Source organism: Canis lupus, chromosome 25, assembly GCF_003254725.2.
Source record: "Canis lupus dingo isolate Sandy chromosome 25, ASM325472v2, whole genome shotgun sequence".
In the NCBI taxonomy this organism is placed as follows: Eukaryota; Metazoa; Chordata; class Mammalia; order Carnivora; family Canidae; genus Canis; species Canis lupus.
This window is the reverse complement of record NC_064267.1, coordinates 50,232,685-50,254,927: the sequence shown is the minus strand read 5'-3', so window position 1 is coordinate 50,254,927 and position 22,243 is coordinate 50,232,685. Positions and strand designations below refer to the sequence as shown.

Genomic DNA, 22,243 nt, shown 5'->3' with positions numbered 1-22,243 from the left:
AATGGTGGGTATTCATGCTTTCTGAAAGCTGAGTAATATTCCATTTTATATATAGACCACATCTTCTTTATCCATTTATGTATGGATGGACATCATGGCTCCTTCCACAGTTTGGTTACTGTGGACATTGCTGCTGTGAACATTGGGGTGAGTGCAAGAGGCAAAACTGACTTTGAAGCAGAACAATGTTGTGCTTGCACAAGAATAGACATAGACCAAAGGAATGGAATCAAGAATACAGAAATAAACTCACACACCTGCGATTTTCACAAGGGGGCCCAAGGTCACCATCCAACAGTGAAAATAGTCCTTTCCAAAAATGGTGATGGGAAACCTGATATCCACATGGAAAAGAATGAATTAAGAGCTTTACTTCACACCATATAAAGAAAAACTCAAAATGGACAGAGCCCTAAATGCAAGTGCTAAAGCGATAAAACCATCAGAGGTGAAAGAGACATCAGTGTCAATTATTGTGACTTGGAATTAGCAGTTTCTAAAATATGACATCAAAGTACAAACAACAAAATACTAATTTAAAGCTAAAATAAAATAAAATAGACAAACTGAACTTCATCAAAATTAAAATCATGTGCATCAAAGGACAGTCTCAAGAAGATGAAGACAAAACCTATATGAAGGTAGACACTTTCGACAAATTACACATATTTAATAAGGATCTAGTATCCATGAAATAGACTGAACTTTTCCAACTCAGCAACAAAAATGCAATCAAATTTTAAATTGGGCAAAGGACTTGCATCGACATTTCTCCAAATAAAAGGTACAACTGGCCAATAAGTATAAGAGAATATGTTCAATATCATTAGTCAAGTGAGAAATGTGGAACAAAACTACTGTGACATTCCACTTTTCTGATTAAAATGCCTATTTTTCTGATATTTCCCACTTATTTTTTCTCCTTTCCCCTTTATTCCCTTTCACTATTTTTTATAATATCAGAAAGGGAGACAGAACATGACAGACTCCTAACTCTGGGAAATGAACTAGGGGTGGTGGAAGGGGAGGTGGGCGGGGGTGGGGTGACTGGGTGACAGGCACTGAGGGGAGCACTTGAGGGGATGAGCACTGGGTGTTATTCTATATGTTGGCAAATTGAACACCAATAAAAAATAAATTTGTTTAAAAAATGAATTGAAACGCGAAAATAAAATAAAATAAAATAAAATGCCTATTTTTTTAACAATAGAGAAGAACAAATGTTGGTGGGAATTTGGAAAAACCATAACTCTCAGATACAGCAGGTACAAATCTAAGAGTGGTACAGCCTCTGTAGAAAAGAGTCTTGCCATACCTCAGAAAGTTAGATACAGAGTTTTCCTATGACTCACCCTAATCCACATGTAAGGATGCGCCCAAGAGAAATGACAATATATGTTCACATAAAAGCCTGTTCATTAGGCATGGTAGAAAGGGAGGTGGGTGGGGGGTGGGGGTCACTGGATGATGGGCACTGAGGAGGTTACTTGATGGGATGAGCACTGGGTGTTATTCTGTATGTTGGCAAATTGAACACCAATAAAAAATAAATTTATTTAAAAAGCCTGTTCACAAACGTGCATAATAGCAATAATCATAATAGCTAAAAGTAAATGCAAGCCAAATGTCCATCAAATGGTGAAGAGATAAAATGTTAAATATTCATACCGTGAAACAATATTTAGCCATTAAAAAAATATTCAGCCTCTTCATTGGTAGTGGGGGGCGGGGGAAAGAAGTATATGGGTGAGCAGGGGGAGGGTCATAGGGAGAGAAGGGGAGAGGGGGAATCTTAAGTAGGATGCATTCCCAGCATGGAGTCCAATATGGGTCTTGACTCCCAACCCTGAGATAATGACCTGAGCCCAAATCAAGAGTCCGATGCTGAGCTAGGTGATCCACCTGGAGCCCCAAAAGGAATAATGATCTACTACAAGACAGAACATAGATGAGCCTTGAAAACATTATGCTGAGTTAATGAAGCTTGACACCAAAGGCTAAATATTCTATAGGTCAATTTATATAAAATGTGCAGAATAGGGACAGAAGTACATTTGTATTTGCCAAAATATGGTTGGGAGAGAGGGAAGGGGTGTGCTTGCTTTGTATAATGAAACTATTCTGGAACCAGAGAGTTGAACACTGTGGATATAATTAGAAATGAAACACCAGGGGTATCCCTGGATGGCTCAGCGGTTGAGCATTTGCCTTCGGCCCAAGGCGAGGTCCAAACACCCGGGATCAAGTCCCACGTTGGGCTCCCTGCATAGAGCCTGCTTCTCCCTCTGCCTGTGTGTCTGCCTCTCTCTCTCTGGGTGTCTCATGAATAAATAAGTAAAATATTTTTTGAAAGAAAGAAAGAAAGAAAGAAAGAAAGAAAGAAAGAAAGAAAGAAAGAAAGAAAGAAAGAAAGAAAGAAAGAGAAAGAAGAAAGAAAGAAATAAGAAAGAAAGAGAAGAAGAAAGAAAGAGAAAGAAAGAAGAAAGAAAGAAAGAAAGAAAGAAAGAAAGAAAGAAAGAAAGAAAGAAAGAAAGAAAGAAAGAAAACACCAGACTTGATTAACACTTTGAACTGGTTGAATTGTGATTTTTTTATCATGTGAGAATTGTTCCTCAATTTAAAATTTTAAAAATAAAATATAATGAAGGTGAAATAAAACATTCACTAGCATTTTAAACTGAGATAATTTAATTGAAGCACATCAATTACACTAAAAATATAACTTTGAGTATATAAGTGAAAAATCCCACTTCTTGGCTTCTTTGGAGGTTGATGAAGAGGGAATCCACACAGTGACCCTCACAGTGAGGAAATAATTGTTTAGAGGAATTTTCCATTTATAGAAAATTGCAACTAGTAAATGAAGATTGAATTACAAAATTTGAATATTATCATCTTATAAACCCCTAATGAAATAATGAGTCTAGGTAAGATTACTGATGGCCACTAATATTAACAAAAGCAAGAGGTGCAGCCAGGCAGACCTCTCAGTGAAAGTACACACAACACTTATGAAATATTCCTGCCAAATATCAATTGTGAGACAGCCTCTAGGACCTACCAGTTACTGGAAATATAAGGAGCAAAAGAATATGCTAATCAACCCTACAGGGACATGATCAGCAAAATCTGTGATATGAGAAGCTTTGCAGGATATAAAAACCTATTCAATAAATAACGTGAGGTAATAATTTTGAAATGAAAATAGAGGGACAGGCAGCCAATGAATTAGAGATTCAAGAGGCATCAAGAGAACATGGTGTAAGGATGTTGTTAAATCCTGTTCCAAAACAAACTATAAACTATAAAGGAAAAATGAGCTAATCAAAAAATGAAAACACATCTTCTTTATCCATTGTATACAATGGAATATTACTCAGCTATTAGAAATGACAAATACCCACCATTTGCTTCAACGTGGATGGAACTGGAGGGTATTATGCTGAGTGAAGTAAGTCAGTCGGAGAAGGACAAACATTATATGTTCTCATTCATTTGGGGAATATAAATAATAGTGAAAGGGAAAATAAGGGAAGGGAGAAGAAATGTGTGGGAAATATCAGAAAGGGAGACAGAACGTAAAGACTGCTAACTCTGGGAAACGAACTAGGGGTGTTGGAAGGGGAGGAGGGCGGGGGGTGGGAGTGAATGGGTGACGGGCACTGGGTGTTATTCTGTATGTTAGTAAATTGAACACCAATAAAAAAAAAAATAAAACTGTAAAAAAAAAAAAAAAAAAAAAAAAAAAAATGAAAACAAAAATGGAAATTTTATGACATTCAGAAGTAAATGTTAATTGTTTTATAATAAATAGTAACGTAGGAGTTGTCTTTCCTTAAAGTCCTCACTGTAGAGAGATTAGATATGATTGGCTCCAGGTTGGTAATTATTGAAGTTGGTCAGTGTGAATAGGTAATCCATTACTGCTCCAGTTTCATGCCCATGTGTTTGAGAACATCCATAATAAAGAGAGGACTGCATCTAAAAATAAATAAAATAAGGGACGCCTGGGTGGCTCAATGGTTTAGCGCCTGCCATCAGCCCAGGGCATGATCCTAGGGTCCTGGGGTTGAGTCCCACGTCGGGGCCCGGCGTGGAGCCTGCTTCTCCTTGTGCCTATGTCTCTGCCTTTCTCTCTGTGTGTGTCTCTCACAAATAAAGAAATAGAATCCTTTAAAAATATTAAATAAATAAAATAAAACTAACTGGAGAGAATTTGTCTGTACAGGAGGAAAAGCAGAGCATGACTTACAGGTAGCAGGAAACTGACATAAAGCCTATTTATGTCAGAATTATGTAAGGACTAAATGTCTTGTACAATATAAGTTTCCAATGAAAAGATGTGCCAGTAGGCAGGTTGAAGAAACAAAACTTAACCATACGCTATATAAGAGATAAAAAAGCAAACATAAAGTGTTGAAAACAAAGTGATGGAAACAAACACAGCAAACTAACATTCCACCAAACAACCACACGACACCACGGTTGCTATACTAACCCCAAAGCCCACTTCAGGATGGAAGCACAGCTGAGAAGAGGACACTTCACAGTGACCACAAACATTTGGTTCCCCCGAGATGGGCAACTGTGTTAAACGTGTGAGCACCTGCCAGAAGAGCCTCAGGATGTACAAAGCAAAACTGGGCACTTACGGGAGAAAAGTACAAATCCACAACTATGTGAGAGATTTTAACCCCCTCCCTTGGAACTGATAGAACAATCTCACAAGGTGCCAACCTGGATACGGAACGTTTAGGCAGTAACATCAGTGACCATAACCCAATGGAGCACGGCATCAAACAGCAGGATGTATATTTTCTTTTACTTTTTTAAAGACATTTTTATTTAGGGTCACCTGGGTGGATCAGTGGTTGAGCATCTGCCTTTGTCTCAGGGCGAGAACCTGGGGTCCAGGATTGAGTCTCGAATTGGGATCCTTGCAGGGAGCCTGCTTCTCCCAATGCCTATGTCTATGACTCTCTCTCTCTCTCTCTCTCTCTCTCTCTCTCTGTGTGTTTGTCTCTCATAAAGAAATAAATATTTTAAAAAACGTTTTATTTAAAGTCCAGTATAGGTAGCAGAGTATATTATTGGTTTCAGGTGTGCAGTATAGTGATTCAGCCCTTCCATACAGCACCTGGTGCTCATCACGACAGGTGCGCTCCTTCATTCCCATCGCCTGGAGCCCCCCGTCCCCCGCCTACCTCCCCTCTCTTACCCTCAGTGTGTTCTCTGTAGTTCAGAGTGTTTTCTGGTTTGCTTCTTTCCTTTCTTCCCCTATGTTCATTGTTTTGTTTCTGAAATTCCACACGTGAGTGAGATCATATGATAATTGTCTTTCTCTGACTTCTTTCACTTAGCATAATACCCTCTATATCCATCCATGTTGTTGTAAATGGCAAGATTTCATGGGTTTTTATGGCTGAGTAATATTCCATTGCATGTATATACCAACTCTTCTTATCCATTCATCAGAGGATGTACATTATTTTCAAGTTTACAAAGAACGTATTCACACATTGGCTATATTCTGGACACCGAGCAACAAACTTCAAAGGATTTAAAGTGTATAAAATAGTTGACCATAAAGCTCAGGGTCCACTTCTGGGTTCTCTATTCTGTTCCATTGATCTATGTGTCTGTTTTTCTGCCAGTACCACACTGTCTTGATGGCCATAGCTTTGTAGTACAACCTGAAATCTGGCATTGTGATGCCCCCAGATATGGTTTTCTTTTTTAAAATTCCCCTGGCTATTCGGGGTCTTCTGATTCCACACAAATCTTAAAATAATTTGTTCTAACTCTCTGAAGAAAGTCTATGGTATTTTGATAGGGATTGCACGTGTAAATTGCCCTGGGTAACATTGACATTTTCACAATATTAATTCTGCCAATCCATGAGCATGGAATATTTTTCCATCTCTTTGTGTCTTCCTCAATTTCTTTCAATAGTGTTCTATAGTTTTTAGGGTATAGATCCTTTACTTCTTTGGTTAGGTTTATTCCTAGGTATCTTATGTTTTTGGGTGCAATTGTAAATGGGATTGACTCCTTAATTTCTCTTTCTTCAGTCTCATTGTTAGTGTATAGAAATGCCACTGAATTCTGGTCATTGATTTTGTATCCTGCCACGCTACCGAATTGCTGTATGAGTTCTAGCAATCTTGGGGTGGAGGCTTTTGGGTTTTCTATGTAGAGTATCAATCATGTCATCGGCGAAGAGGGAGAGTTTGATTTCTTCTTTGCCAATTTGAATGCCTTTAATGTCTTTTTGTTGTCCGATTGCTGAGGCTAGGACTTTTACTACTATGTTGAATAGAAGTGCTGAGAGTGGACATCCCTGTCTTGTTCCTGATCTTAGTGGTCAACTAATATTCGATAAAGGAGGAACGACTATCCATTGGAAGAAAGACAGTCTCTTCAATAAATGGTGCTGGGAAAATTGGACATCCACATGCAGAAGAATGAAACTAGACCAGTCTCTTGCACCAGACACAAAGATAAACTCAAAATGGATGAAAGATCTAAATGTGAGACAAGATTCCATCAGAATCCTAGAGAATAACACAGGCAACACCCTTTTTGAACTTGGCCACAGCAACTTCTTGCAAGATACATCCACGAAGGCAAAAGAAACAAAAGCAAAAATGAACTGTTGTGACTTCATCAAGATAAGAAGCTTTTGCACAGCAAAGGATACAGTCAACAAAACTAAAAGACAACCTACAGAATGGGAGAAGATATTGGCAAATGATATTTCAGATAAGGGGCTAGTTTCCAAGATCTATAAAGAACTTATTCAACTCAACACCAAAGAAACAAACAATCCAATCATGAAATGGGCAAAAGACATGAAGAGAAATCTCACAGAGGAAGACATAGACATGGTCAACATGCACATGAGAAAATGCTTTGCATCACTTGCCATCAGGGAAATACAAATCAAAACCACAATGAGATACCACCTCACACCAGTGAGAATGGGGAAAATTAACAAGGCAGGGAACAACAAATGTTGGAGAGGATGCGGAGAAAAGGGAACTATCTTACACTGTTGGTGGGAATGTGACCTGGTGCAGCCACTCTGGAAAACTGTGTGGAGGTTCCCCAAAGAGTTAAAAATAGACCTGCCCTACGACCCAGCAATTGCACTGTTGGGGATTTACCCCAAAGATACAGATGCAGTGAAACGCCGGGACACCTGCACCCCAATGTTTATAGCAGCAATGTCCACAATAGCCAAACTGTGGAAGGAGCCTCGGTGTCCATCGAAAGATGAATGGATAAAGAAGCTGTGGTCTAGGTACAATGGAATATTACTCAGCCATTAGAAACGACAAATACCCACCATTGGCTTCGATGTGGATGGAACTGGAGGGTATTATGCTGAGTGAATTAAGTCAATCGGAGAAGGATAAGCATTATATGTTCTCATTCATTCGGGGAATATAAAAAATAGTGAAAGGGAATAAAGTGGAAAGGAGAAAAAAATGAGTGGGAAATATCAGAAAGGGAGACAGAACATGAGAGACTCCTAACTCTGGGAAACGAACTAGGGGTGGTGGACGGGGAGGTAGGCTGGGGGTGGGAATGACTGGGTGGCGGGCACTGAGGTGGGCACTTGACGGGATGAGCAGTGGGTGTTACCTGTATGTTGACAAATTAAACACTAATAAAAAATAAATTTATTAAAAAAATTCCCGTGTAACTTTTAATCTACTAAGTAATTCTAAGTAAGCAATGGGTCTAAAAAATTTTTTGAAATTTAAAAACTGCATAAGAGGAGTAACCAAAATAGTACCTGGGATTAATTTAAGTCTGTGTTTAAAGGGAAATTTAATGAAAAAACAAAAAACAAAGGGAATATCTCTGATGGGATGATGGGATGAGCACTGGGTGTTATTCTATATTTTGTTAAATTGAACACTAATAAAAAATAAATAAAAAAATAAAAAAATAAAGTAAAAAATTAAAATAAGGGAAATTTATAGGCTTCATCTGTAACTTAGAAAATAAGAAACACAGGAAATCAGTATTCATCTGAAAATATTATAAAAAGATTAGTGAATGAAATCCCAAGAAAATACAAGGGAACAAATAAAGAATAAAATGTATTAAGTAGAAAACAGAAAGATGTTATTCCAAAAGGTGATTTTTTGAGAAGACGTATCAAATGACAAGAGTTTTGAGGGATGAAGGTGAAAAGGCAGAAATTACTGATGTCAGGAGTGAAAGGAGGATACCACTTAGACCCTAGAATTGGAGTGGATCATGACAGAATGTGTTCATAAACTTGAAATGTTGATGAAATTGGCAAACTACTAGAAAGATAACACCCACAACAACTGACCCCCCAGTGAAGTAGAACATCTCTGAATTCCATAGTTATTGAGAACTGTAATATGCATTTTAAAATCTTTCCATGCAAAAGATTTCAGGATCAGATGGCTTTACTTGTGAAAGTAAATACCTCTAGGAACTATGACCAAACCTACAAAAATACTCGATCTTACACAAAATATTCAAAACAATAGAAGGACAACTTTCCATTTTGTTTTATGAGGCCTGTGTAATCTTAATACCAAAATCTGACAAGGACGTTTGAAGAAAATTTTTAAAATATTCTATCTCAATCATAAGCAAACAAGGTAATTTCTCAAACAAGTCTAATTAAGCAATATATAAAAATTATATTATCCCCAACTCCAAGGTGTCTGTAATCCAGGAAGGCATAAAACTGTTGAGAGATACCAATGCAGATTAAGTAACATGGCAGGATTCCATGTTCTCAAACTGGCACACTCAGTATTGCATACATGCAGTTCCCCCAACACTGAATTGAGTCAGTGTGATCCCAGTGTTTTTCATTTGTGGAATTGGAAAAGCTGATTCTAAAGCACATATTGAAATCTGCAATACCAAGTGTATCCAAGACATTGTTGAAAAGAGAAACAGTGAGGTGGGGTTTACACTATCAGAGACTCATAGTAGGTGTAATGAAACAATGAGGGAAGTAGAGGTTTGACCAATTGAGGATGAAACAGAATAGAGAGCCTGGAAGTCAACCCCATGCTTGTCTATACACCCCATTTATTAAATAGGTGGAGTCTATGCAAAGGTATTAACACCTGGGACAGTTGATAGTCATATGCTAAACAGGTGGAAGGAGAGGTTGGCAGGGTGTGGGGGTGACTGGGTGATGCCCATTGAGGGGGGCACTTGATGGGATGAGCACTGGGTGTTATTCTATATGTTGGCAAAATGAACACCAGTATAAAATAAATTTATTTGTCCTCCGATTGACTCATTTCACTCAGCATAATACCCTCCAGTTCCATCCACGTTGAAGCAAATGCTGGGTATTTGTCATTTCTAATGGCTGAGGAATATTCCATTGTATACATAAACCACATCTTCTTTATCCATTCGTTCTCATTCATTTGGGGAATATAAATAATAGTGAAAGGGAATAGAAGGGAAGGGAGAAGAAATGGGTAGGAAATATCAGAAAGGGAGACAGACCATAAATACTCCTAACTCTGGGAAACAATCTAGAGGTGGTGGAAGGGGAGGAGGGCGCGGGGTGGGGGTGAATGGGTGACGGGCACTGAGGGGGGCACTTGACGGGATGAGCACTGGGTGTTATTCTGTATGTTGGCAAATTGAACACCAATAAAAATAAACTTATTATTAAAAAATAAATTTATTTTAAAAAGTCATATGCTAAACGTGAGATTTCGCTCTTACCTCATACTACAGACACAAAAGAGTCTTAGGCTGAACACAGATCTAATTTAAAAGGATAATTGTGAAGATCATACAAAAGACCCTCATGACCCCAGCACAGGAAAGCACCTCCCAGACATCCTGTGCAGGGAGCAAAAAGGACTAAAGCATAAAGGAAATACCTTGTGGATGGAACTACATGAAAATCAAGACAGTCTGCGGTGTGTAAGGGCAGAGCACAGCTTGGGAAGGCACACTGCAATACATGATGGGAAACCGACTTGTCTGCACCATATATAAATAATCATTGACACGCAATAAGACAACCGCAAAGAAATACAGGTGAGAGGCTCGTAGAAGTGACCTGCATAGGAGAGGAGACAGATGTGCCAAACATGTTTGAAAATGTGCACGATCCTGCTAATCATCAGGAGAAAGCAAGTTCCCATGTTAGAGACGTCCTCCTGCACACCCACCCAAATGTCTCAAACTAAGCAGAGGGGCAGTAACCAGCAGTGTCGAGGACGGGAGCCACTAGAAGGGAGTGTAAATCAGGACACGTTTGTCATTTTCTACTGATGTAGAAGATCCCCGTCCTCACCTGTGCCTCCCTTACACACACTTCACTTTCCCTCTGGAAGTGCGCACAGGTGTGCAGGGAGACCGTGGGGAGGCTGTGCTCAGTAGTGTTAGTACCATAGCTGCACTAGTGAATTGTGGTGTATTGTTTGCTGGAAACTAGAAAACCGTAAACAGGAAGCAGCATGATGCTGACCATGGACCACAGCCTGAGAACAGCTGCTCATCACAGGTCAGGCTCAGGTCACTCACTCTCAGAGCCCAGAGATTCAAGGGAAGTTGGTCCCTAAGGAACAAAGTCATTCTGTTCAAAACTGCTTGCTCAGGTCCAGGTGAAGGAGGTCACCACCAGGAGCCAGCCGGGGCACTGTCCACCCTCTCACTTGCCCATCCTGGGCTGTCACCTGACATTCTAAGTGCATTCACTGTCCTTGCCTCCTGCCTTCTCACTTGTCAACTCCAGACCTTTCTAATCTCTATCAGAATGGCCACCATGCTTTCATAATGAGCTCCAGCCTGTCCATTCCCTGCTTTGTGTCCCACACAGAGCTCCCTGAACAGAGTCACCAAATCCTCCCTCAGGTCATGTTGCTCCCTAATGCAAATGAGTGACAGCTTCCCCACCAGCTGAGGGATCCTGGAGACGAGCCCCTGAGGGGTCTTGGTGGGCACCTTGGCTCCATTTGGGCACATATACTCGGTGATTCTCTGGTTCTCTTGTTCTTCTTCCAAGGCTGTCTACTTCCATCCACTGTCAGTGTGAGCAGCTCTCCTGTCTCCCCATGGCTCTCCATCACCTCTCTGATGTGACTGTTTTCTCCTTTGTGCCATCAGCAGCCTGGTCACACCCCCTCACTGCCTGTGTCCCATCATATTGCAGGTGTTTGTTGTCATGTCTGCCTTCCTGCAGAGCCATGAGCTCCCCAGGGCTGGCCTTGGTCTACCAGTCTACTCTATTTCTGCATCCCCTATACCGAGCCATGTCCCTTAGAAGTGTGTGCTCAGTAGTCTGGTGAGATACTGATTTTTTTTTTTGGAGCTACTGATTTGAGCCTGAGAAATGCACTTCAGGTCATGAGGGAGCCTGGTGTTGTGATCCTCTGATTACAGTGGAAACCTGTCCTTTAGATGGTATCACGCTGAAGCCCAAGTCAGTACTGGCCAGGGAAGGAGTGAGGTCACCCCTTCAGCTGCTGAAGCAAGCCCTGAGTGCTTACTCTCTACTATAGCTCTGATGCCTCCCTTGCAGACTCGGTGTCCTTCATACCCTGGTACCCCTGAGGGATGGCTGTCTTGACCCTCACCTCTTTCAGGTGAGAGTCATGACTGCTCAATATCACACAGCCAGTACCTGCTCTCCCAGGGTCTCCTCAGCTTCTGGCTCACGTTTGTGCTGATGAAAAACAGGTGAGCATGGAGCACTCTCGCCCCTCCTCCTCCAGCTCTGGCTTCCCAAATAATGAAGAGAGTTGAGAGGAGGAGAGGGGAGCACCCTCAGGGTCTCAGGGAGAATTTGCCTAAGTGCTCCATGTTTGAGCTACAGGAAGCTCCTTGATTGTAGTGGAAGATGGGGTGAAATGTTCTCGACTCACCTCAGCTTCATGTGTGTTGCTTCATCCAGGCAGCAGAACAAGGACCTGCATCTTGGGGTCACTGTGCTGGGAAGGTCTCTCCTCCTGAACTGCTGGGACTTGGGCCTTGAATAGCCAATTAGGTGAGCTTGTTTGTGTTCTGGCCTTTGCAGTGCACTGGGAATCCTGGATCTCCTGGGTATCCCTGTCACCAAGCCTTGTGTGACCCGCCCTCTCCTACAAGCCCAGACAACAAAGCCCAGAATTCTCTCTGGGACCCAGAGGGTGAGCAGAAGAGGAGCATAGACTCAGAGAGCAGGCCCTGTGACCGGAGTGTACTGTCCTCCCAGGAGTGGCAGGTGTGAACTCCTGAGCCCCAAGTCATTTCATCAGCCCTTCCCCCATCACCTTAGGTGTACCATTCTCCTGTGAGCCCAAATGGTCGGGAAACACTCCTCTCTGGGTCCATCCCTGCTTGTCGTTCATCTCTGAGCATCAGAGACTGATACACAAGTCAGAGAAGATCACTGTGAATACATTTCTCTTCCTGGATGAGGATCTGTTGGAGGTTGCTTTTCAAATCAAAAAACTAAAATGTGTTTGAAATACTCAAACAAGTCGAAAGTGTTTGGCCTGCAACGAGGATGCTCATGCTTCTCTGCTTATCCCAAACACTGCCCCTACTCTGTGGGAAGTCTGGGGTTTCCACTACTTCAACTGTTGAGGAAATGTGGCCTGGGAGTACATGTGTCTTTTCATTAATTTGTTTTTTTCTCTTACAAGAATATGATCACATTCTGCAACAGTTCTGTATTTTTAATCTTTTTATTGAATACAGTGCAATGGTTAGCTTTCAATGACAACAATATTCTCCTTCTAAGTCTCCAGAGTTCCATTGTGTGGGGGACCAGAGTATCCTCATTTACCTATGTGAATGGATATTTAGTGTTAAACATTTCTTTAATTTAAATTTAATTAGCCAATATAATATCTCATTTCTGATATAGTTTTCAACCTATACAACCCTACAATCAAACAAACATCAGTTTGTTCCTATAGTGAAGAGTCATTTTTAAAAATATTATTCTGAAAAGAGCGCTTACAGTAAGATCTACCACTTAATACATTTTTAAGGCACAATATACTATTGATTGTAGGCACAATGTTGACTATATCTCTAAAGATTATTCCTCTTGTGTGAGTCAAAATTATGAATGTTAATTAACTAGTCCACCATGCAAAGCCTGGCAACCATGATCCACTCCATCTAACCTGCAGGACACTGACTCCCTTCAGCACATCTTCACGTGGCCGTGTGTTTCTGGCCCAGCCTCCGCAGGGCCTCCTTCACATCCTTGTTTCGCACACTGTAGATGAGGGGATTGAGCATTGGGATGACCAGCGTGTAGAAGACAGAGACCACCTTGCCCTGCTCCATAGACTCAATTGCTCGTGGCTGGGCATACATGAAAAAGGCAGTCCCAAAAAAGAGAGTCACTGCAGTCATGTGGGAGCCACAGGTGGAGAAGATCTTGCTTCTCCCAGCTCCTGATCCCATCCTCAGGATGGTCGCTATGATGTAGCCATAGGAGATGAGAATCACAAATGTCACGCTCACGATGATGAGCCCACAGATGCCAAACAAGAGAAGTTCATTGATGGCCGTGTTGCCACAGGAGAGTTTGAGCAAGGGGACCACATCACAGAAGAAGTGGTTGATGCGGTTGGAGCTGCAGAATGGGAGGTGGAATGTGAAGCTGGTCTGCACAACAGAGTTGAAGCAGCCTCCACAGTAGGCGCCCAGCACCAGGCGAGTGCAGGCAGACTGGCACATGGTGATGGGGTAACGCAAGGGGTTACAGATGGCCATGAAGCGGTCATAGGCCATGACACCCAGGAGGAAAGCTTCAGTTGTGCCCAGCAAGGACAAAAAGGAAAACTGCATGGCACATCCTGCAAAGGTGATGACCTTGGATGAGGAGAAGAAGTTGGCCAGTGCTTTCGGGGCAATGACAGATGAGTAGCACAAGTCCACGAAGGAGAGGTTCTTGAGGAAGAAGTACATTGGGGAGTGCAGGCGGGCATCCAGGGTGATAACGATGATCATGAGGAGGTTACCCAGTACAGTCACCATGTATAGAGCCAGGAACACAGCAAAGAGCAGGGCCTGGGTTTCCAGGCCACCTTCAAATCCCTCCAGCACAAAATCTTGAAAGTGGACCATGGAGAGGTTTCCATTTCTTTTGGGTGGCATGAGCTTCAGTCCTCACCAGGGGAATTACACCTCCAGCGTGGGCAGATTAAGTCATTCAAGCTAAACTTCTTGCTGAAGACTACTTACAAGATAAATAACAGCAAAAACAAAATCTGATTGAATGTATAAGAGACTTAAGGTTTAGTAAAAGTTACAAATAAAATTCAAGAAAAACAGAGGCCCAGGGATTTCATTAGTGAGAGCCTCTTTTTCTCCTGAGACATAAGCCCATTTAGAAGAGGAAACGGAGAGGCCAGGTGGCTGTTCATGGAAGTTTTGCCTGTCTTCCAGAGCTAATGCTGACAGTGGTAATTTACCAGGGACCAAACAGGATGAACCATGGGAAGAGTTACATCAGGAGTTGGTATGCAGCTCAGCTTCTGACCTTTTCAATCACTGTAGTGTATTAAAATGTGTTCTGAGTGCTACTGCCTCTGAAATCCTGCAAGAATAAACATATCTCAAGAGGAAGATGAGTTATCCTAGACTGCACGTGTTATCTGTAAAAGTTTTGAGTAACTACTACTAGACAGAATTTAAAATTTGAGAGGTCCTACAATATGAATAAAAATTATGAAACCATAGAAGAACACAAAAAGTTTTCAGATTTTGGGGTGACACACATAAGCTTTGTATAAAGTTATTATTTTTAAAGGATAAAAGATGAGACTAAGATCCTTATCAGAAGTGCAGAAGCAATCAAAAGAATAATATATAATTTGTAGAAGTACATTGGCTAAAATTAGGAACTCAATGAATAATTTTAGAGATTAGAAATAGCTAAAGAGAAAACTTATGAACTAGAATACAGGTCAGTAGAAAATATTCAGAGTGAAGCAGTTAGAGTCAAAACCATAGAAAAATCATAAATGAGGATTAGAGACCAAGTATATAGAAACATACATACTGTGAGTTCCTAAATAAGGGGAAAGAGATAAACAGGCTGAATCAGTGCTTGAAGAGATAATGGCCATGTATTATCTCAAACCAATGAAAGTTATTCTGCAGATTCATTAACCCTACAAAATCAAAGCAGGATTTATAAAAGAACACCACACATGGGGGTGACTTGGTGATGGGCACTGAAGAGGGCACTTGATGAGATGAGCACTGTTATTCTATATGTTGGCAAATTGAACACCGATAAAAAATAAATTCATAAAAAAAGAACACCACACATGGACATATCATAGTAATAATACTTAGAACCAAATAAAGAGAAAAAAATAAAAGCAGTCACTTCAGGGATGCCTGGGTGGCACAGCGGTTCCAACTCTGACCCCTGCTTTTGTTCAGATTGTAATCTTACATTTGTGAGAATGGGCCCCCTGGAAGGTGCACACTCAGCACAGAGTCAGCTTGAGACATTCTCTCCCTCTGCCTCTACCTCCCCCCTAATTACATAAATAAGTAATTTTTTTCAAGGGACATAGTCGCTTCAAAGATCAACTTTAGAAGTAAGACGGACAATTATCATACCAGATTAAAAATAACGGAAGTCAAATTAAAATGAATTGTATTTTCCCTTGTTCAAAGAACTTAAACACCAACTAGAATTCTACATCTACCCAAAAATATCCTTCAGGACTCAAAGTGAAATTAACAATAATAATTTAAGACTCCAATACTCCTCTTTTGATAAATAACAGTACAGCAAATCTAAGTATCAGCAAGGAAATAATAGATTTGAGCAGCATTATAAATCAAAAGTCATAGAAGGAATATGCAGAACACACTGTATCCATCAATAGCAGAATACATTCATCTCCAGTGCACGTGGAACATTATCCAGGATAGACATATGTTAGTTCACAAAGCAGGTCTCAATAAATGTTAGAAGATATAAAGTACATGAAGTATGTTCCCCAAACAAAATGAAATGAAATCACAAAGCAACAATATAAGGCCATTTGGAAAACTTACAGACATGTGGAAGCTAAACAATACATTTTTAAATAACCGTGGGTTCAAAGAAGAAATCACAGTGGAAATTACAAAGTATTATGAGATTAATGAAAATCAGAACACAAACACCCCAAGACTTAGGAGACGCAATGAAAGAAGGACTCAGAAATTTGTATCTTGAACACCAACATTAAAAAAAAGATTTCAAATCAATAATTTAACTTTCCAGCTTAGGAAAGAAAGCAGAAAAAGAATACAAAACTAAGCTCAAAGCAAAGAGAACTAATGAAACAATAAAGGTTAGAGAAGAGATAAATGAATTGGAGGAGAGTAAAATAAGGCAGAAAATCAATGACACTAAAAGTTTTCTGAAAAGCTTAATCAACTTGTGAAACCTTCAGCTAGATTGACAGAAAATGTCAGAAGACTTAATATATAAAATCAGAAATGAAAGCAAACACATGACTTCAGACCTTACAGAAATCAAAAGTATCAGAAGAATATATTGCAACAATCATATGCTAACACATTAGCTAAACCTATATGAAATGAACCAACTCCTGGAAACACATAAACTAACATAAAGGACTCAAGGAGAAATAGAAAATCTGAGAAGACCTATAACAAACAGATTAAGTTAGTAGTCAAAAACCATTTCTAACAAATAAAGGTTCAGGACAAGAAGGTTTCAGTGGTGACTTTTACCAGTGAACAGGAATTAACACTAGTACACTCAAAGTCTAACAATGTAGAGAGGAGAAAACATTTCCTAATTCATTCCATAAAGCCTGTATTGTTTCAACATTAAACTGTGAGAAAGATATTGCAAGAAAACTAAGCTACAGATCAATATCTCTCATGAATATGGATACAATTTACTTAACAGAAGACTAGCAAACTAAATCTAGGAGAACTTTTTTTTAAGATTTTATTTATTTATTCTTGAGAGAGAGTCAGAGACACAGGCAGAGGGAGAAGCAGGCTCCATCCTGGGAGCCTGAGGTGCAACTCAATCCCGGGTCTCCAGGATCACGCTCCAGGCCGAAGGCAGGCGCTAAACCACTGAGCTGCCCAGGCTGCCCTAGAAGAACTTTAACAGAATTATGTAGCATAACCAAGTGAGAGCTAGCCCAGTAATACAAGAGTGGATCAATATGCAAAAATCACTCAATATAATACACCATTCTCATAGAATTCAGGGAAAATAACCACATGATCATCTCAGTAGATATAGAAAAACTGCAAAACATCACTCAACAAAATGAAAGAAGACTGTACTACAGAAATATAAAGATATCCCATGTTCATGGACTGGAAGATTTGCTACTGACAAGATGTAGTACTTCCCATATTTATGTACATATTCAATTTAATACTATCAAAATTCCATTCCTTTTTTTTTGCAGAAATCAACTCTGAATATCCAAAACAATAATTAAAAATAAGAAAGTGGCACTGAGGGGGGTACTGGACAGGATGAACACTGGGTATTATACTATGTGTTGGCAAATCGAGCTGCAGTAAAAAAAAAAAAAAAGAACAAAATGGGACCCCTGGGTGGCTCAGTGGTTGAGCCTCTGCCTTCAGCTCAGGTTGTCATCCCAGGATCCCAGGATCAAGTCCCACATCAGACTCATGACAGAGAACCTATTTCTCCTTCTTTTTTTTTTTTCTTGTTGAGTATCACAATTTTTATTTTTTTATATTAATTTATTTTGTATTGGTGTTCAATTTGCCAACATATAGAATAATACCCAGTGCTCATCCTGTAAGTGCCCACCTCAGTGCCCGTCAACCAGTCACCCCACCCCCCACCCACCTCCCCTTCCACCACACCTAGTTCGTTTCCCAGAGTTAGGAGTCTTTCATATTCTGTCTTCCTTTCTGATATTTCCCACTCATTTTTTCTCCTTTCCCCTTCTTTCTATGCAAAAGATTCCAGGACCAGATGGCCTTTATTGTGAAAGTAAATACTTCTACAAAAGATGACCAAATCTACTGAAATACTAATCTTATACAAGATCTTCAAAAAATTAGAAGAGGGACAACTTTCCATGTTTTCTTATGAGGCCCATGTAATCTTAATGCCTAAATCGAACAAGGATATTGTAAGAAAATTTTTTAATTACACTAACTCAAATCACAAGCATATAGGCAAATTTACCAAACGAAATCTAATTAAGTAACATATAAAAATTATACTATGTCCAACACCAAGTTGTCTGTAATCCAGGAATGCATAAAACTGTTGAGAGAAACCAAAGTAGATTAAGTAATGTAGTGGGATTCTAGGTTCCCAAACCCGCATGCTCAATATTGTATGGATGCCAGTTCTCCCCACACTAAACTGAGTCAGTGTGATCACAGTGATTTTTATTTGCAGAATGTGAAAATCTAATCCTAAATGCAGAGTGAAATGTGCAAAAAAACAAGTATGTCCAAGACATTACATTATATATATATATATATATATATATATATATATATATATATGTTTCACTTGCCAAATATTGTGTAACAATCAGTGCTCATCCCATCAAGTGCCCTGCTCAGTGCCCATCACCCAGTCACCCTATCCCTCCCGCCTCCCCTTCCACTACCACTTGTTTGTTTCCCAGCTATAGGAGTCTCTCATGCTCTTGAGAAGGGAAACTGTGTGGGGATTTGCACATCAGACATGGACTCATGGAAGGTGTAATGAAACAATGATGTTGGCAGAGGTTAGACCATCTGAGGATGGAACACAACAGAGAGCCTGGACATCAACCCCATGCTTGTCTAGACACCCTGTTTACCCAACAGGTAGGTAGCCTATGGAAAAGTCAGAACTCCTGGGACAGTTGATGGGTCATAGTATAAACAGTGAGATTTGGCTCTTTCCTCATTGTAGATACACAAAACCGTCCAGGCTGAACACACATCTAGATTTAAAAGCAAAATAGTGAAGACAATAGAGAAGACACTCATACCCCAGCACAGGAAAGCACCTCCCAAATGTCCTGTGCAGGGAGCAAAAAGGAATAAAGCATAAAGGAAACACCTTGTAGATGGAACTACATGAAAATTAAGACAGTCTGCAGAGTGTGTCAAGGCAGAGCACAGCTTGGGAAGGCACACTGCAATACATGATGGGAAACCGACTTGTCTGCACAATATATAAATAATCCTTGATCCGCAAGAATAAGACAACCCCATAGAAATACAGGCAAGAGACTCTTAGAAGTGACCAGCAGAGGGGAGGAGCCAAGTGTGCTGACACATTTGAAAATCTGCACAATCCTGCTAATCATCAGGAGAAAGCAAGTTCCCACTTTAGAGATGTCCTCCTGCACACCCGCCCAAACGTCTCAAACTAAGCAGAGGGGCAGCAACCATGTGTTGAGGACAGGAGCCACTGGAAGGGAGTGTAAATCAGGATGCGTTTCTCATTTTCTATTTTATTATTTATTTATTTATTTATTTATTTATTTATTTATTTAATAAATTTATTTTTTATTGGTGTTCAATTTGCCAGCATATAGAATAACACCCAGTTTCTCATTTTTTACTGATGTGGAAGATCCCTGTCCTCACCTGTGCCTCCCTTACAAACACTTCACTTTCCCTCTGGAAGTGTGCACAGGTGCACAGGGAGACCGGGGGGAGACTGTTCTCAGCAGCGATAGCACCATAGCTGCACTAGTGAGTTGTGGTGTGTTGTCTGGCAGAGAACTAGAAAACGGTAAACAGGAAGCAGCATGATGCTGATCATAGACCACAGCCTGAGAACAGCTGCTCATCATAGGTCAGGCTCAGGTCACTCACTCTCAGAGCCTGGATTTCTAGGGCAGTTGTTCCCCAAGGTCCCAAGTCATCCTGTTCAAAACTGCTTGCTCAGGTCCAGGTGGAGGAGGTCACCACCAGGAGCCAGCCAGGACACTGTCCACCCTCTCTCTTGCCCATCCTGGGCTGTCACCTGACATTCTAAGTGCATTCACTGTCCTTGCCTCTTGCCTTCTCACTTGTCAACTCCAGACCTTTCCAATCTCCATCTGAAAGGCCACCATGCTTTCATAATGAGCTCCAGCCTGTCCATTCCTTGCTTTGTGTCCCACACAGAACTCCCTGAACAGAGTCACCAAATCCTCCCTCAGGTCATGTTGCTCCCTAATGCAAATGAGTGACAGCTTCACCACCAGCTGAGGGATCCTGGAGAGGAGCCCAGAAGAGTCTTGGTGGGCACCTCGGCTCCATTTGGGCACATATACTCGGTGATTCTCTGGTTCTCCTGTTCTGCCTCCAAGTCTGTCTACTTCCATCCACTGTGTCAGTGTGACGAGCTCTCCTATCTCTCCATGGCTCTCCATCACCGCTCTGATGTGACTGTTTCCTCCTTTGTGCCATCAGCAGCCTGGTCACACCCCATCACTGCCTGTGTCCCATCATATTGCAGGTGTTTGTTGTCATGTCTGCTTTCCTGCAGAGCCATGAGCTCCCCATGGCTGGCCTTGGTCTCCCCTATTTCTGCATCACCCTCCTCTGGACCATGGCCCTTAGAAGTGTGTGCTCAGTACTCTGGTGAGCTACTGATTTTCTTTTTGAGCTACTGATTTGAACCTGAGAAATGCACTTTGGATCATGAGGGAGCCTGGTGTTGTGATCCTCTGATTACAATGAAAACATGTCCTTTTGAATGGCATGACCCTGAAGCCAAAGCCAGTGCTGGCCAGGGCAGGAGTGGGGTCACCCCTTCAGCTGCTGAGGCAAGCCCAGAGTGCTTACTGTCTACGATAGCTCTGATGCCTCCCTTACACACACGGTGTCCTTCATACCCTGGGACCCCTAGGATGGCTACCTCGACCCTCATCTCTTTCAGGTGAGAATCATGACTGCTCAATATCACACAGCCAGTACCTGCTCTCCCAGGGTCTCCTCAGCTTCTGGCTCACGTCTGTGCTGATGAAAAACAGGTGAGCATGGAGCACTCTCGCCCCTCCTCCTCCAGCTCTGGCTTCCCAAATAATGAAGAGAGTTGAGAGGGGGAAAGGGAGCACCCTCACGGTCGCAGGGAGAGTTTGCCTGAGTGCTCCATGTTTGAGCTACAGGAAGTTCCTTGATCATAGTGGAAGATGGGGTGAAATGTTCTCGACTCACCTCAGCTTCATGTGTGTTGCTTCATCCAGGCAGCAGAACAAGGACCTGCATCTTGGGGTCACTGTGCTGGGAAGGTCTCTCCTCCTGCACGGCTGGGACTTGGAGTCTTGAATAGCCAATTAGGTGAGCTTGTTTGTGTTCTGGCCTTTGCAGTGCACTGGGAATCCTGGTTCTCTTGGGTACCCCTGTCACCAAGCCTGTGTGACCCGCCCTCTCCTACAAGCCCAGACAACAAAGCCCAGAATTCTCTCTGGGACTCAGAGGGTGAACAGAAGGGAAGCATAGATCCAGAGAGCAGACCCTGTGACTGGAGTGTACTGTCTTCCCAGGAGTGGCAGGTGTGAACTCCTGAGCCCAAAGTCATTTCATCAGCCCTTTCCCCCGTCCCCTTAGGTGTACCATTCTCCTGTGAGCCCAAATGGTCGGGAAACACTCCTCTCTGGGTCCATCCCTGCTTGTCGTTCATCTCCGAGCAACAGAGACTGATCCACAAGTGGAAAATGATCACTGTGAATACATTTCTGTCTCTGGATAAAGATCTGTTGGAGGTTGCTTTCAAAAAAAATACCAAACTGAAATGTGTTTGAAAAACTCAAGCAAGTCGAAAGTGTTTAGCCTGCAACAAGGATGCTCATGCTTCTCTGCTTATTCCAAACACTGCCCCTCTTCTGTGAGAGTCTGGAGTTTCTACCACTTCAACTGTTGGAGTAAAGGTGGCCTTGGGTACATGTGTTTTAATTAATTTGTTTTTTTTCTCTTACAAGAATATGATCACATCCCACAATAGATCTGTATTTTTAATCTCTTTATCCAATACAGTGCAGTGGTTAGTTTTCTATGATAGCAACAGTCACCTTCTGAGTCTCCAGTGTTCCATTGTGTGGGGGACCAGGGTTTCCTCATTTAACTATGTGAATGGCTATTTAGTGTTGAACATTTCTTTAATTTAAATTTAATTAACCAATATATATTATATCTTTTTTCCAAAGTAGTTTTCAATGATTCATCAGTTGCAATAACAATCACTGCTCAACATATCATGTGCCCAACTTAATGGCCATCTCCCAATTGTCTC

General features: G+C 41.3%; 1 protein-coding gene and 1 long non-coding RNA gene across 3 annotated transcripts; one reads left to right on the top strand and one right to left on the bottom strand.

Annotated features, from left to right (window-relative positions):
- Nucleotides 1-11,187: 11,187 nt before the first annotated feature.
- On the top strand, nucleotides 11,188-12,456 carry LOC112670009 (uncharacterized). Of its 2 annotated transcripts, XR_003142730.3 has the most exons (4): nucleotides 11,213-11,317; nucleotides 11,619-11,712; nucleotides 11,927-12,019; nucleotides 12,290-12,456. It is a non-coding gene; the product is annotated as an uncharacterized LOC112670009 (long non-coding RNA). The 2 variants fall into 2 exon arrangements; XR_003142729.3 differs by lacking the exon at nucleotides 11,619-11,712 and having other exon boundaries at nucleotides 11,188-11,317.
- A 257-nt stretch (nucleotides 12,457-12,713) lies between these two features.
- LOC112670008 (olfactory receptor 12-like) lies at nucleotides 12,714-14,349 on the bottom strand. The gene is made up of 2 exons (XM_025463666.3): nucleotides 13,149-14,349; nucleotides 12,714-12,802 (listed from the first exon to the last, which is right to left on the bottom strand). The coding sequence occupies exon 1, from the start codon at nucleotides 14,128-14,130 to the stop codon at nucleotides 13,180-13,182; it is 951 nt and encodes a 316-aa protein (XP_025319451.2). The 5' UTR covers nucleotides 14,131-14,349; the 3' UTR covers nucleotides 12,714-12,802; nucleotides 13,149-13,179.
- Between the last annotated feature and the right edge of the window lie 7,894 nt (nucleotides 14,350-22,243).